This window comes from Aplysia californica, unplaced genomic scaffold (assembly GCF_000002075.1).
Source record: "Aplysia californica isolate F4 #8 unplaced genomic scaffold, AplCal3.0 scaffold00084, whole genome shotgun sequence".
In the NCBI taxonomy this organism is placed as follows: Eukaryota; Metazoa; Mollusca; class Gastropoda; order Aplysiida; family Aplysiidae; genus Aplysia; species Aplysia californica.
Genome location: NW_004797354.1, coordinates 1,428,931 through 1,446,430, shown reverse-complemented (window position 1 = coordinate 1,446,430; position 17,500 = coordinate 1,428,931). Strand labels below are relative to the sequence as shown.

Sequence of the window (17,500 nt, the reverse complement as noted above, 5' to 3'; positions counted from 1 at the left end):
GCCGATATACAGCGACCAGGGGAACAGCGACCTGATATAGTACATGTATATCACTACATGTATAATTTCTTTCTTTCAGATTATCATGATGTAATTACCTATAGTATCGAATATAGTAAAACCAGATGTTGCATTTTGTATCGATTTCCAAGTAAAAAATAAGGGTCATTTCAACAAAAGACTGGTTTAGCGAAATAGCTTAACTCACACTGTTGTTGTGAGGTGTTTCGTTTTTGTTTTTGGTGTCTTTTTTGTTGTTGTTGTCGTTGTGGGAGGGGGGAGTGGTAAATCACGAACGTCTTTAGTTGCATCTTGACTTAATTGTTTGCAAAGTGATACAGTTCTTGTTATGGAGGTCTCTGGACTTCGTCATTCACAAACATTAGTCGGATCTGTAGGCCCCTTCATCTCAATAAAGAGAATAACGATACTGTACACGACGCAGCGGGTAACCTTGATACATGACTTCAGATTCAAAATTAACAATAAAAACGAACTTTGCTTAAGTTTAAATAGGGCATCAAATCAGGTTCAACGCGAGTCACTTTGTTTATTTTGATACGCTGATTCCCAAAAGGGAAATACATTTTTAGCGACAATAATCATTTTAAAAATCCCGCCCTACAAAGAGATTTAGGGTCACAGCTCGCCTCGCCCAATCCTGACTTTGGCGGTTTACAAAAGATCAGTTAATACTGACAGTTAGTTAAATTGTCCTCCCTCTTTGTGATGAGAAAATTCATACTTGACGCAACCGAGGTAGACCATACTTTTTGGTGATCTTCTACATTCAGCAGGGAAAAGAGTCCCTCACGAGCTATTTTCTTATTTTGATACGCTGGTTTCGAATTTAGCATTATTTTAAAGACAGAACGTAACATTCAATAAGTTTGTAACAGAAATTTCTATCGTCGTCGGGCCTCATTGATATAATGATCAACACCATCGAGATGATGATATTTGCTCACCACAGTCACTGTTCCACGAACGAATTGTTCTCCTGTTTTTTAAAAATAGAGTCGCTGTTCCCCAGTGCTCCGGATATACGAGTATATAAGTTTCGCAAAAATGTGCCAACATGGTACAAATTGCTGTGCCTCAAGAAAAGCAAAACAAGAAATAGGGGAGTTGTTTGATGATGATGATGATGATGATGATGATGATAATGATGATGATGATGATGATGATGATGATGATGATGATGATGATGATGATGATAATGATGGCAACAAGACTGAAGATAAAATGTTGAAGAAGATTGCATGTTAACCTTGGTGTTAGTTTATTTCCTCGTTTAGTGATTACTCCAGATCCTTCCAGGCTGTCCTGGAGCAGAACACTCCCAACTCCTCGCATATCGTGACAAATATTTGGAAATAAGTCGCAATCTTCATCTCTATTATTTAATATCTGCAGTAGAGTTGTGTGAGGGCTGCAATCATAATACATTTTCTTGTGTTGGAGAAGATTGTGCAATTAAAATAAACATACTTTCGTAATTAAGCATTGAATTATGCTCTTTGAGTGAATCTAAATGATTTGGACAAGTTGATTACGCATACGAAAGGGCTACTATTTCTAATATTCAACTTAGAAGAATAGGCTACGGATACAGGGGTATAGGCAGACCATGCAAAACCTGGCTCGATGACGTTAAAGAACTCCTTTAAAAACAGGGTGTTTCATATCAATATTTTTAAAAAATCAACAACGGAAGCCACCTACCTAGACCTTGGCCGCAAATTGCACCTCCCATTGACATCTTGTGACTCAAGAGTAAAGATAAAGGAAAATAAAGTATATAAGACCAATGTCTCAAAATAAATCTGTATAAAATTTTGAAGTCGCAAGAAAAAGAGCTTGAGAGGAATAGCGTGGCACCCTTGGCTCGCGGCTCCATCTCATTTCAAACTTCTTTTATTTGCGAAGTTCAAAGGAGGAAATTAAGTAAAATTATGCACTATCATTTCAGTGCTAATATAAACATGTGTGTGTTTGAGAGAGTTTGTGTGTGTATGTATGTGTGTGTGTTTGTGAGTGTGTGTGTGTGGGGGGGGGGGGGTGGGTGTCTGTGTTTGTTTGTGTTTGTGTAAATAACAATAATAAATTTATTGATTATTTTTCTTACAAATAAGTACATTCTTATAGCACCACGTGCACCGCCTTACGCCCCCTCCCTCTTTTGCCACCCTTTCGACACGCCGGCACATACACACAAACACTGGTGCATGCAAAAAAAACCCTGAAATTAAAATTGTATTATATAATGTTATATAACATATTGTAATGATATTGATAGATTGAACGCACCTGAACAGCGTGTCGCAGCTGGCTTCTGCAGAGTACTGACGCCATAGGCTCTTGCCTTTATTATTCCGATTTGAACGTGGGGACACAGTTGTTTGCTTTCTTAATTGTTGTTTTTAGGTAGGTCTCCGTAATAAAATCCACCTTAAAGTACAACTTTAGAAGAAGGATAGATGTAGCCTGCCTCCTTAAACGTCTAGTTTGTACAGGGTTTTTTTTGTTATTGTTATTTGTTTTTTTGTTTGTTTGTTTGTTTGTTTTAGTTTGTGTCCAATTGTTATTGTTGTTCAAGTTGTTACATCTCTGGTACTTTGGGGGCTGGGGGGGGGGGGGAGGGTGGCGCTTTTTTAGAAGCGTGTATTTTACTTCTGCAGATATTGAAGAGCAGTTACAGATAAATTACCCCCCCCCCCTCCTTTTCATTTGCACCCTCTGGGTGAATCCATCAGTTGCCACGACATTCAGTACTCGTCCCACCTCCCTGACACAAGCGTCATCATCTGCTTCCACAATGAGGCTTGGTCAGTTCTGCTGAGGACATTGCACAGTGTTGTTGACCGCTCACCTCCCGGGCTGCTTAAGGAAGTCATTCTCGTTGACGACTTTTCTCATCTGGGTATGAAATATATGATGAGTGTGTGGAAAGGTTGTTATCCTGGTTGGTGGTTACTTGGATAGCGAGATTGGCAATGGTGAAAGAGAGAGAGAGAGAGAGAGAGAGAGAGAGAGAGAGAGAGAGAGAGTGGGCAATTGCTGCAATAATTTCTGCTACGTTTTTTTTTTCACTTTTCTTAAGTATTGCTAGTTTGGCTAATTATTTGATACCTGTTTGTTTGGATAGAAATTTAAAGATTGATTCCTGTTTGGAAAAATAGTGCTTGAACAAAAAGCATGTTTTTATATCATAAATACATCACTTGCTCTTGAAAGTAAAACAAAGATGTGGACCAAGAATTGTAAATTTGCTGACAGATATGGTTGCCACGATGTTGCACATTTTAATCTCGTTATAGGAACCAGAGTGACCCTTGGAACGGTCAAACATCAGGCCAACTCAGTTCTTGTCATCCTTAACGTGTGAAGTAAAATGAAACATCTTAATTAGTTTAGATATTTCAATCTTGGCAGTAAGATACGTTTTAAAGCATTTCGATAGCCGTTTCACTTCCAAAATTGAAAAATTGAGCTTTCAAAAACTAAAGAAACTACTCGTACACTTGAGGTTTCATTCGGGGAAGTGGGAGGGGAGGGATATATTTTCTATTTTTTTGGAATCAAGATTCAGATGCTTAACTCAAATTGTGTGCAGGGCTGTCTTTTATCTCTTTGTGTGTATGCTCACATTTCGGCGCATTTAAAGAGCTAGCTGTTCTTTTCGTCTTCAGACCATTTAAAGACACCGTTGGCAAAATACGTAAAGTCTACCTTCCCAAAAGTCCGGCTACTTCGAACTTCTCGCCGAGAAGGATTAATCAGAGCCCGGCTTATCGGGACTGCTCAGGCAACTGGAGACACTCTCACGTTCTTAGACTCGCACTGCGAGTGTCATGTGGGTAAGTCCTCAAAGGAAATGTCACGACTTTTGCATGCTCTAGCAGTATGCTTAACTATGTTTAATTAAATACGATAAGGATATAACTTAAGTCGCGCATATCATGTAAGAAGGTGTTTAATGCACATTACAATAATGAAAAAAATTCCTTTTAAATAGCGACCCTTTCTCACAATCTCTCTCTCTCTCTCTCTCTCTCTCTCTCTCTCTCTCTCTCTCTCTCTCTCTCTCTCTCTCTTTCTCTCTCTCTCTCTCTCTCTCTCTCTCTCTCACACACACACACACACACACACACAAACACATACACACACACACACACACACACGTACACACGCACGCACGCACGCACACACGCAGGCATGCACACACATACGCACACACATACAAACACATAAATTGTGACACACCGCCTCTTGTTACAAAACACCATATTGAAGAAAAAGTAAAGTTGTTCCTGCATCCGATCCGGACATTGGGGATTGCCTAGTCAGTGAGACAACTTCCTGGGCCCTCGACATTTTGTGGTAAGATGGCCAGTTCCTTTCCACGCCGCCTTCACTTCCCCAACTCGAAGTCAGGTACCCATTACTGCTTTGTGGGCAGGAAGGGGCGAAAAAAATTCGTGTCCGAACCGGAGCTCCAACCCGGACTTTCCGCTTCGGAGACGAGCGCACTAACCGCTCCGCCACCGCACCGCACGCAATGAATAGAACCACACAAAAAGATATTATATATATATATACGAAGAGAAACCATTGCATAGCTGCATGTTTTCCAATCAAATGCACACCGAGTATTTTCGACTACACTGCAACATTAAATGCCACATTGTAAGATGCAGTGCCACATTGTACCTTAAAATAGGCAATGTTTTATGAAGACGTATTGTGCCGGCATTTTTCAGTTTCAAATATTATATTGTTTTAAAGTTTAAATACCACCTGTAGCTTCAAATTTTCTCTAAAGATTTGTTGGTCTCTTGACGCCTCTTTAGCGAGGAATTCAAAGAATTCCAGAAACTTGGGAAATTAACGCATTGTGAAAAAAAATTGTTCTCAAACATTCGTCAAGACGACAAAGAATGTCTTTATGAATCAAATGGGAGAATTTGGGATGACGTGTGGAGCTTGCACCATTAACTATTTCAAGAGCATGCAGGCCTATTTCCCTGCAATTTTCACTAGGGAGAATATTCATTTTTATGTATTTTTAATTTTACAGAGTACCCTAATAAACTTTTGTACATTATAATACTTTACACTTTCAGCTTTTGTCTATTTTCATTTCTCGTTACTTCTCCTGTAATATTATGTTGCATGTGAAGTTGCTATCGCCGTGGGACATTTTATGCGTGACGGAACTAGAAGTTACAATGTGGCATTTGAAAACACATGACGTCTACCTGATCATGACAATTTGTTAATGTGAATTAGAAAAGTCGGTCATTGCTAATTAAACCAGGCTAGAAACAAATCCTCGACAAACTGCCGAGACGTACTTTGCCCAAAAAGAAACATTTCAAACAAGAGATAGAGAGAAAATACGATTTCATTTTTTTATACAACACTTGTACACACGCTACGTAGTTTTCTTGATGCTGTTTTGTTTTCAACATATAATAGAATTCCTATAAAATATTTTTGAGCACATGTTACCATTATCAGAGATTAACAAACTGAAATGATTTTCTAAATTCTCGAAAAGCTGGGAATGTAGGCCATCGCGAATATAAGTTTGCCTGAAACAATTGGAGGGCAAGCTGTTGAAAGATATGTTCAGAAAGGAAAACCTTTCAGGAAATAGAACAAACCGTATCCTTCTTTTTAAAAAATTGTTCTTACAGTAAAAAAAAAAGGAGGGGGGTTGTTCTTTATAAATTATTTACTACAAAATATTTCTTGGGCACATACAACCTGTATCACAGAGGAAAAAACGACAATCACAGTATAACAAACAAAACATTTTTGGTTAGTCTGGAAAGGTCGAGGTTTTCCACACCTGGGGTAATTCCACGCCCCCATTTACAGCACCTTAGAACCAACAGAAATATGTTTGACATTCAGCTTCAATCATTTACTTCTCTTTGTCATGTTTTATTTTTCAATTCAGCTTTAATTTCGTGTAAGTCTGTCTTTTTATCTTCATTTAGTACAGTATGTGTGCTCATGTGGATGTGGAATTGCCCCGCAATATTACATTTTTAATTAAGTTTGAAAAATGGAAGTATGCGGATCGTGATATCTTGTATTGTTTCCTAACGTATCAGACTCAAAGTAAAACAGTTGTGGAGGACGTCTCCTCTTTCTGCATAAAGTATCTTCTATAACACTTGTCTCACAATCCAATAGATAAGATAAGATAAGAAAAGATTTAAAAATACTTTATTATCCAAGATTGAAATTATTCCTGGCTGTACAGGACCACAAAAACACACACAGGTAAACATTAAAAATTAAAATGATATATTGCTCTCAATAAAATTCAATACGAATAGAGAAGTATATCTGACAAAATATACATTCAGACCAGATGCATCATTCAACCACATGCAGGAATTTAATTACAAGTCCTTTTGAGTTGTCTATATATATATCCAAGCTATAATGTTCTTGTTTATGTTCATATAAATATATATATATATATATATATATATATACACATATAAATACTCTAAGAGCAACACACATTATTATGTTCATTCTGACAAAAAGCCTTATGCTAGATGGTAAAAACATCTTTTATATCTTTCGTTCTTTGATTTTGGATATACATAATCTTCCTCTGCGTGATCTTACAATTTGTGTGAAAAGGATATGTGATGCTTTTTATCCTTTTTTATACGTGTGGTGTTATACATTTCGTCAATTCTAGTAAAATCATATCTAGAGATCTTTCTGGCTTTCTTAATGGTTCTGTCAAATTTTTCTTTATCTTTCACCTTACAATTCCCACCCCAGCAGAAAATACAGAATAATAGCACACTTTCAATCATAGAATGGTGTAAAAGGGACATAATCGTATTTCTCTTTTTTCTTTGATTTACCTTTTTATGCTCAAGAGCAGCGTGGGGATGCCAGTCAAGTTTGCTATCGATTGTTACACCAAGATACTTGTAAGAGCTTACCACCTCCACCTCCTCGTCTTTAATAAATAGCGGTTGCAATAGGTCATTTTTAAAATTCTAAAGTCTATTATTTATTCCTTTGTCTTTTTAACATTTAGTAAAAGGAAGTGGTTATCACATCAATTTGTAAATACATTTACAGCGTCCCTGTATTCATTCTCATATGTTGTTATAAGGCCTTGTAGAGTGGAATCATCAGCAAATTTTATTAGTTTGATGTTTTTGTTATCAAAAGTACAGTCGTTAGTGTAGAGCGTAAACAAGACGAGGAGATTACACAACCTTGGGGCACACCTGTTTCGTGAATATTAGGTCGGATTTTACACTATTTGATTTTACATATTGAGGTCGATTGATTAAGAACTCAAGAATCCAAGCTATAATGTTCTTGTTTATGTTCATGTTAATAAATTTTGAAACCATTATGTGGGGTTGAATTGTGTTGAATGCGGAGGAAAAATAAGCAAAATGTATCCTGCTGTAATTTCTTGGTGTGTCTAAGAGTTTGTAGATGTTATCTAAGAACACGAGAATGGCATCCTCTACGCCCCTCTTGGCAAGATAGGCAAATTGCATGTTATCCTGTATGTCTTCGGTTGATTTCCTCAGTTCTTTCGTAACCCTTTTTTATTAAAAACAAAACTTGATGTCAAAGCGGTTGAAAAGTATGGTGTGGCATTCCCCCATTTATACATCTGAACCGCTGGACGACGAAATGCGTTTGAAGCATTGATTACAATTTCGAGAAAGAGGTCGCTCCCCTAGGGGAACAGAATGAGGAATGGTAGTGGTGGTGGCTGTCGTATTAAAAAGCTCTACCTTCGATTCTCTAGTTTTATTTTGAACACATTTTATTTGATGATGAAACTGCAAAGATGTGAAAGGTGCTATGTTGTTGACGCACTTAAAACGAAGAACAGCCATCCCGAAGTGAATAAGTACTTTCACGGGGAGCCAGTGAAGCAGGATTAACATTGATATTTCATGCTCCTTGTCAAGTTACTTCATAATTATACGAGCAGCTTGGTTCGGAGGTCGCTGTAACATATTTATCGTTTCGGTGACAATGTTTCCCAAAAGATAATTACAGTGGTCTGAATGTAAAAGTACAAAAAAAGATAAGAACTGTATTATAGAGTCGACACTAATCACGTTAACATTTTCATACCTCAGAATTACACAAAGTTCTGTCTGCTAAATACCTAGTTTAAAGAAATTTGACGTAAAAAATCTTTAGTTTAAGAATCTGTCAAACCTTTTCGAATAAAATTCTTTGAATAACTTTATAACCACCCAGAATAATCTTACGATTTGATAGAGCAGACAGAGCATAATTTGATTTTTGATGTCATGGACTTAGTAAATAAACATGGCCAAAAATGCCAGATAGAATTTTGTAATTCTGAGGTAGCAGTTTGCCCTATTTTGTTAAATTTTAGAATGCATTAATTTACATAGATGTTTAATATTATGAAGGTGGTGCACCGACAGTTTAATGTTAAAATAAACGCTTAAAGTTGTAGCTTTAGCCATGAATAGGATGTTCTTATTCCCAACCCATAACTCTGTGTTCCTAATACAGATATTATTATAGTCCTCTCTGCATGGCAATATCCCTGTTTTGACATTGCAAATCATGATTTTGTTTTTATTATCATCCATCTTGAGTCTGTTTGATGTCAACTAGTCTTTAATATCTACAATACATTTTTTCAAGCTGGTTATTAGACAAGTATATGTTGTCTGTCTGTCTGTCTGTCTGTCTGTCTGTCTGTCTGTCGATCTGTCTTCCTCCCTCCCTCTTTCTGTCTCTCCCTCTCTCTCCCCCTCTCTCTCTCTCTCGCTCTCTCTCGTTCTCTCTCTGTCTCTCTGTCTCTCTGTCTGTCTGTCTATCTCGGTCTCTCTGTCTCTCTCTCTCTCTGTTAGTGTGTAGCTTCCTTTCTCTCTTTTCTCTCTACCACCCCTTGCTCGGTCCATCTCTCACTCATATCTCCTCTCTACTATATTACCCAGGCTGGTTAGAGCCGCTCCTGGAACGAGTATCTACAGACCATAAAGTGGTGGCTGTCCCCATCATTGACGTCATAAACAAGAAGACGTTCCAATATTCCGCAAGCAAGCTTCTGATTGGTGGGTTCAACTGGGACCTCAGATTTAAGTGGACCAATTTACCGAAAGGAAAATCGCAAATCGGAACAACAAATGGCACTGAAGCGGCAAGGTTTGAACTTGAAATACTTTTGGGGGAGACACTCAGATAAAATTAGATAAGATAAGATAAGATAAGATAAGATAAGATAAGATAAGATAAGATAAGATAAGATAAGATAAGATAAGATAAGATAAGTAATTTATTACTTGTGTTATGGTGATAGATAATGATTTGTCCTACGAGTGAAATTGCCAAGTTGTAATCATGAGTTTCAACGAGTCCTTTCTACTGGCAATTTCACAAGTAGGATAAATCATAATATAATAAAAAATGTTACACCATACTAGGAGTTGTTTTAGCAGAGCACTTCCGGTAAAGTAAATCCTTATATTTCACACAGTTCAGGCTAAGCTGATATCTCACACGTGAAATAAGCTTATACAAATTTGCATAAATTACTTCGCTCACTATATTTGCCTTCTAACATTTTGTTAGCAAAGTATAGACTTGAATCATAATATTCCTAGACTGTGCAATGTTATGGCAGCCGCTTTTTCCCCTCTGTAAAAACTTTACTGCTAAGCCCCCTCACCAAAGGCGCCCAAATGAAGTGCCAAACAGCAGTCTCCCACTGTCCCTATAGAAGAGAGAAGGCCCAACTCACTAAATTGCCCTTAGTTTTGTTCCAAATTGAGTTAAATAGTTTGCACCATAGTGAACCCGGATTACGTAGGAGTGCGGCGATGTATTTTAGTGCATAACAAGATGGGCCACTTCTCTCTTTGAGCCAATTAAAAAAGTGTCCTCAAAATTTGGTGGCGCCCTCTTCACAAAAGCGCACTCTTTGCGAACAGAGTTACCCTACTTGAGTTTTTAAAAATCAAAGTGAAACTAGCATGTTTTGGGATAAATTTCGGAAGAACGCTTTTTTAAAATGGTTACGCTGACAAAAAACCTTTTCTGGAGGAAAGGGTGATGGTTTTCTTCGTTTAATTTGACTTTAGAATGAAAGGCGAGAGGTCATTAAAATAAAAAAAAACCTAAAACTACGCACTGAACGTACCCGAACTGCTGATGAACAGCAATCGATCTGCGCACGCAAGGAGGTGCTATTCCTATTCTTCTTCTGGAAAAACGAAAGAGAGCTTCAAAACAGACTGCAGCGCCATCTGAAGCAAAGAGCATACTTCCTGCGGACACTTTTTTGGCTGAGTGAACCATCTTGTTATGTACTATCATTGGTGCAATGCTTGAAAGGCTAGGATATGCTAGCAAACGACCCCCGAGCCATTGGTGGGTTTTGGTTGCAAAGTTTGAAATCAAAGTTATCTCTATTCTCACGACAACATGTCATCTAAACGCAGTTTCTTAACCCTATCCGTACGCCTGGGGTCATTTTTTACCCCAGGGGTTGTATTCTTCACATTGTAGAATACTTCTAGTACGAAGATCTCTTTGGAACTTTCAGTATTTCTAATAAAAAATCATTTTGACAAATTGCTATGCAAAACATACGTATCGGATTAACGAGTAAATTTCCTCTTTGGAAAGTTGGGGCACAGAGTTCCCCTCGTCGTATGGATACTATTTTAAAACACGACGTACTGATAAGGTTAATTTGTCAACTTTTAAACTGTACGTTTTCTGCCTGTTTTGCCTGTGCTTACGTTATTATTATATTGTCTGGGGATTATTTTGCGAAGGGAGCACATACGGATAAGGAGAGCACAACATGTAAAATAGCGTGGCTAAAACTAAGGGAAGACAATCCAGAGTTTCCCAATGCTCACTCTGACTCAGACGGGCACGAAAATTTTGGTTTCTTGTGAGACTCTTGAATGGATCTTCATGTCCAATTGACTGCTTATTTGAACTTTCCTAGCCCGGATCTATTTCACCAGCTGATATCAGTATGGTATTATAAAATTTATTACACTCGTTATGGTGGTAGACCACGATTTAACGTTCTTGTGAAATTGTCAGTTGTGATCACTAGAGGAAACTCGCCCTTACAACTTGACAATTTCACTTTGTAGAATAAATTTAAAAAACCTAGGCCTAGTAATCAAGGAAGTTATACAGTAATGGAGGCCGCTCTGTGGGCGGCAACGCACGCCTGGCACAAGCCCTCTCTCGCAACGGAACCATGGTCAACCTGCGCTGCGGGCTGCCTGACTCTAGCACTAAAAATCTAGGTTGGAAAGAGGGTTTGTTTTATTCTGAGGTCCTTGAGATTAGAAAAGTCTCTAGACATATTTCATATTTTAAAACCCATTTATCTCATTACTATTACTGATGTCAAATATAGATATCCTTGCTGCTCCATATTTTTAAAACTGTCTCCTGGGTTTTATGTAATCCGCATAATTAAGCAAAATTTGATCATTTAAAAAAAATAATTTCTGATTATTTTCCTTTATCATTCTTTGTTACAATTAACAGAATAGCATAATTTTACTTTTTTGGGCTCAGTTTGCATAATTTCAGATTTTTTGTGTGCATAAAACCGCGGGGACAGTTTAAAAAAAATTCAGTACCAGCTTAACAGCAACAAGGAAAGGGGGTGGGTGGAAAGAGTTTGAATCTCCTTTAATAGTACTGTACCCGGTTTAATCTATACATATTGTATTTGCCAAAATTAACCCTGATTCAGAATCATTGAAATGGTGAACAGTTTTACTGAGGAGTCTGAAGTCATAGTAGTTTAATTTTCAATAGTTTCGTTTCAATCTAATCTTGGGAAAGTCCGTCGTTTTAGACGTTGTTGAGAGCAAGTGAGGCTTCCGTTCACCATGAGTGCGCACTCATTCCACACCTTTGAAGTTCTGGAGTGTACAACCACGAAAGTGGAATAGAGAATCAATATATGCATCTATTATATATTTGACAACTTAGAAACACATGTGTCACCTTTCTCTCAAGATTTATTGCTCCTTTCCAGTAGATTGAGAGTGAAAGTGAGTGTGAGAGACAGAGAGAGAGAGAGAGAGAGAGAGAGAGAGAGAGAGAGAGAGAGAGAGAGAGAGAGAGAGAGAGAGAGAGAGAGAGAGAGAGAGATAGTAGACCAATGATATTCCGTTGATGTTAATGCACCGATCATTCCTTTCATCAAAAGGGGGCCCAGCTAGTCTATCATTGTAGTCTCCACCTGATATTCCATAGTTCACGACCCCGTTTCACTTAAGATTCCGTTGTTTATAGAAAACAAAAAGAAACAACCCCCACTCCCCCCCCCCCCCCCCGGAGCAGGGCTTGTATGTTCATGTATGCACATGTATTTTGTGTTATGATAAAGGTATTAAAAGTCATCATCATTATCATCATCATCATCATCATCATCATCATCATCATCATCATCATCATCATCATCATCATCATCATCATCATCATCATCATCATCATCATCACCATCATCATCACCATCATCATCATCATCACCATCATTGTTTATTATCATTTAAGTTTCTGTTGTTATATTTTTTACTATCCTTAATATTATTATAGTGATTACTATTATGATTATTTATGCATTGCAGGTTTAATTTTATTTCAGGTCACCTACAATGGCTGGCGGTCTCTTTACCATCAACAGAAAGTATTTTCAAGACATCGGGACGTACGACGACGGCATGGAAATATGGGGTGGAGAAAACCTGGAAATGTCCTTTCGTGTAAGATGGAGGAATTTGCCCTGTAGGCATACGTGAAGGTTTATGAAAGGACATACACATGTACACACGCATGCATTCCCGTGTCATTCATTCACATCATACACACATTCATGTGAGCAATACATACACTGGTATGCAAAAGCATACCACACTTAAAACATGTTTTTGATATGTAAATGGTGTCCAAGGGTTACTTACTTATTAACTTACTTGGTTGGAGAATAGGCATCATTGCAGGCGGCACAGTACCATAACTGTCCTCGCTCCCATTCCAGGATCCATGAAAGGGTCTGCTTGTTAATCGTGCCAGTTATCAGCTGGTTGGATATTCTTCTGGCTTTCCCACACAGGGTGCTGTCCCTCTCCGACCCCCTAGAGACACCAGCTGCCCGCAGTTTTTTCATTGAGTGTAATGTGGTGCCTTCATCTTCTCTGTGGTCGTTGAAACATGCTGTCAATGCTGCCATGACCGTTGGCGGATCTAATTGTGAGGCAGCGTGGTGGAATCAGCCTCTCGTCAAAATAATCAAAATGAAGAAACTTGCATTTTTCTGCAGGTTTGTGAATTTGTATTAAATATTTGTTTTTCGGCTCAACACCTTTCATGCATATTAAAGAACTCATTTCTGTGTGGATTTTTCTGAAAAAAGTTGGTTAAAGGCACAGAAAATGTACATTTTTAGTTACCACGGACTCTTAAACTAATGAAATAACTAACCGTTGGCAGCCATTTTCTCACTAATTTTACCTCTAAAAACAAGTGACCCCCACCTCCTTCTTTTGTAAATATCTCGACTTGCATTCAAGATAAATGGATACCTTTTTCATCCAAATAAAGACAAGTGAACAAGCTTTAAGCTGATACCAGTACCTTTACATGCCCAAAAATTGACGAGAGCCTGATTCCACCACGCTGCCTCACAATTGTATGGTGCCGCCAATATTAGCCTGGCCGCCCCCTAGCTTATCAGCACATTATTCATTGCTTGGAACTCCTGCATGACCAGGGCTAAAGATACATACAATCTTTATGAGTCTGCTGCTTCGTATTACCTCTCGCCTGTCTGCATACGTCATGTGTTTCTTCACTTCTTCGAGGGTACTCATCGAGTAAGTGACGAGGGTGGCAGACTGATACTCAGTCGTCTTAATCCAGTTGAGGGCCTCTGTGATGGCTTTCATCTCCATGCAGATGCCGGACGTGGTTGTATTACTGGTGCCTGGCAGCTCTCTTTTTATAGCCCCGTTTATACGGGCCCTGAAAGCCCATCCAGGTTTGACTCCACGCTGTACTGATCCGTCTGACAAGATGACTATCAGCGCCTCTAATAATTATGAAAATATATAGGATTTATACTGCGCATTTCCATTTTCTAAATGTACCTCACATTTCCATTTTCTAAAAAAAAGAAGCTCAATGCACATTACATCGAAAAAGACATCACATCTAAACAATTAATCGACATGCGTATACAAAAAACAAAGTGTTATGCATATAATATCTATGTATATATGTGTAAAAATGTCTGTGAGAAAAACATTCTCGCAGTGAGGTTGGCAATGCGTTCACTAAAAATATACAATGCAATAAAAATTCACGAACGGTCACAATAAAATTGAAACGGGAGTAACTAGAAACATTCATTAAAACATTCGTTATCTACAAATAGAAAACATTTCCATTCTCTCTCTCTCTCTCTCTCTCTCTCTCTCTCTCTCTCTCTCTCTCTCTCTTTCTCTCTCTCTCTCTCTCTCTCTCTCTCTCTCTGTGTGTGTGTGTGTGTGTGTGTGTGTGTGTGTGTGTGTGTGTGTGTTCAGAACGTTTATGCTTTTCACACAGTTCTTTTCGACTGATAAAATAAACCAGTCTAGGGTATTCTGACTTTTATGTGTTGGACGAGTTGTTTTAAATCATTTTCTGTCTGCAGGTTGCATATTTTTATTGACAGGGTTCTCAGAGCCAAAGTGAAAATTCAAACCGCCAGTTATAACGAATGGTGCACTTTTAATTTTCGTCTTCAGAGTTGAAAATAAATTTAGAAATTCCTCCATAAAAACGGATGGTTTGATATAATTTGCTTTACTCGGTGGTGGCCTGTAAATGCAGCAGATGGTAGTGCTTTGGGACTGCAGCTGGAATGACAGTAAAGCAGCCTCACATGGGTGACAGGGAATCTTTTTCACTGTAACTTGTGCTAAATTAGTACTATAAATAAACGCTACTCATCCCCCCTCTACGCCCGACACGGGAGAAATAATTAAATAACCAACTGGGCATATTGCTGATAAAATAGCATCGTCACCGTACTCCTGCAACAATGATTCTGTAATACATAAAATATCGAGGTGCATTTCAGTAATGTAATCATTTAATTCGTCCGCTTTATTACGGCTTGACCTGGTGTTATGGCAAACTGCTCTGACACTTTGTGTTACTTGTTACAAAAAGTTGAGACGGTCGATTTTGCCCAAATTTTTAATATTAATTCTGTTTTCCAGTCTACTGCTGATGCATGAATTTTCTAAATCATAAACACTAAACACCACAGGGATTGTCCTTTGTTTTCATCCCCCACTTCTTTTCTTTCTTCTTGTTTATTTCCACTTAACTAATATATTAACTGGTGGCGGGACACCATTGGTGCAATTGGTTCAAGCGATCCACCTAACCCTGGCCCTCATCCCCCCCCCCCTTCTCTAATTGTTCTAAAGCAGCCAGTGTTCTAGACCTACAATACTATATCTACATCCTTGCGATCCGTCACCCGCTGGCTGCGCCAGTGAAAAGACAGACAGTGAGCGGAGATGATTAGTGACTCCGCAGCGAGGATGGTTTATGCTCGCCGCACCGCTTGCGGTAGTGTCTGCTGATAGCAAGCAAAATCTTTGCACCAAAGTAATTTTGTCACTGTAGAGAAATTTAGGCATCGTTCTTCCCGCACAAGAAGAAAGGTGCATGAAACTCCTCTTCGCAGCACCAATTTTGTGCAAGCAAAAAATTTGACCCAAGTTTCCGCTAGCCTATCTACTACACTAGAGTCTATAGTAACTCAATGAAATCAAGAATGGGTATCGAAACTGTTGTCTCCCTCTATTGCGTGGCAAGTTCTGTTAAGGTAAATTTTCAAATTGATTCTGGTTGTTGGTGCTGCACGAAGTAATTAAAAATCTTTAAATCTTCTCAGATTGGGAGCATAGTGAGTTGTTAGTATAGTTTTACTTTATTTCAGCTTTTTAAAATTTTATGTGGTTTCATCTAGAAGCAGTTGTAAATATCGATAGATGTAGATTAAGGGTTACCCTGCAGATTTTAACTGACTCTCTCTAGAAATCTTTCCATTAATGCACCACCTTGTCTGCAACCCACACGAAGCCACTGATACATGTATTAACACACGAGCAAGAGTTAGGAGAAACACACGTATTCACACACTTGTTCTCGAGCATAGAGTTGGAAACGACTCGGAGGACGATTTTCACGTGACAGCGCGATAACATAGAGAACGCCGAAATTTAAGGGGCTGAAGATCGACGCGGACAGGAGCCGGTAGGTGTCTGCTTGACTCCACAAAGAGGGCGCCTAAAGCCTTGATCTAGATATAACAAAAAATTACACCACAACACAGCTGGTATTTATGAAGCCTTTATTTGGGGATTACATCATGTGAAACACAATAAGGTCATATTATAAGTACCGATGATTAGAGAACGACTAGTAAACACGAAAAAAGAACGAGGAAAGATAAGGGAGATAGATGATTGAAAGGAAAGCAAACCACACCAGGGACCCCACCAACCACACATTTTCTGATTCTTGAGATCAGACGGTTGTTTTGCTCTCCCTCTTGAAAATATAAAAGAATCTTTAAAATGCTACGAGTTAAGATTTCTGAATGCTCTTTTGGAGGCATTTTTGACTGTTCTTATTACGACATAATCATATTGATTGTATTTCTATTGTAGATGGTGCTTAGTGAAATACACGTTCTTGGTCTGGGGGAGTTTGAGCAGTTTTTTCATAACTTTCCTGTCCCTACGTGGCAAGTCGAAAAAGGAACTGAATGTTGATTTTACGGGTCCCGCATCTTGAATTGCCTACTGTTGCGCAAAGGGCATAATACCCTTCCACACAATAACAGTTAGTTGTAAAAGTTTTTGCTCTATGCGGGGATATGGGTTAACGTCATTTGGTAGAAAAGTTATTGTAGTTATATCCCTCGCCCTTTCACTTTTCGACACAAAAGTTCGATTTCCACATAGGAAAATTGTTTACTTGGCTGTCTTTGTGTCCCTGCTGCGATATCCCATTTACATATTATTATTATTATTTGTGACGCTGACAGTCAGGGCAGGGCTGAGGCAGCTGGCTCCATTAATTGTTTCATTTCGTGTCATGTACAATGAACACATTCACAATGAATGCATTGATTAAATGTGACTCCCTCTCTATTAGGTCTGGATGTGTGGAGGATCTGTTGAAGTGTTGCCCTGTTCTAGAGTCGGTCACGTTTTCCGGAAACGTCTGCCCAGTCGTAACTCCAACTTCCGAGAAGTTTTGCTGAGGAACCGCGCCCGTGTGGCAGAAGTCTGGATGGACGAGTTCAAGGACATTTTTTACCAGCGTCAAAACGTCACTGTGGTGAGCTTTCTTCTCACCCAAAAAAACGTGGTCCTGTTCGTGTGTGTGGGGGGGG

The 17,500-nt window shown here is 38.7% G+C and overlaps 1 protein-coding gene across 1 annotated transcript in view; it reads left to right on the top strand.

Moving 5' to 3' along the window:
• The window catches only part of LOC101856167 (polypeptide N-acetylgalactosaminyltransferase 5), a 25,412-nt gene that overhangs the window by 2,666 nt on the left and 5,246 nt on the right, over nucleotides 1-17,500 (top strand). Inside the window, exons 3-7 of the mRNA XM_035968804.1 lie at nucleotides 2,757-2,923; nucleotides 3,693-3,860; nucleotides 8,997-9,204; nucleotides 12,689-12,806; nucleotides 17,260-17,445. Coding sequence (XP_035824697.1) covers nucleotides 2,757-2,923; nucleotides 3,693-3,860; nucleotides 8,997-9,204; nucleotides 12,689-12,806; nucleotides 17,260-17,445 — 847 coding nt within the window. The remainder of the gene's footprint in view (nucleotides 1-2,756; nucleotides 2,924-3,692; nucleotides 3,861-8,996; nucleotides 9,205-12,688; nucleotides 12,807-17,259; nucleotides 17,446-17,500) is intronic.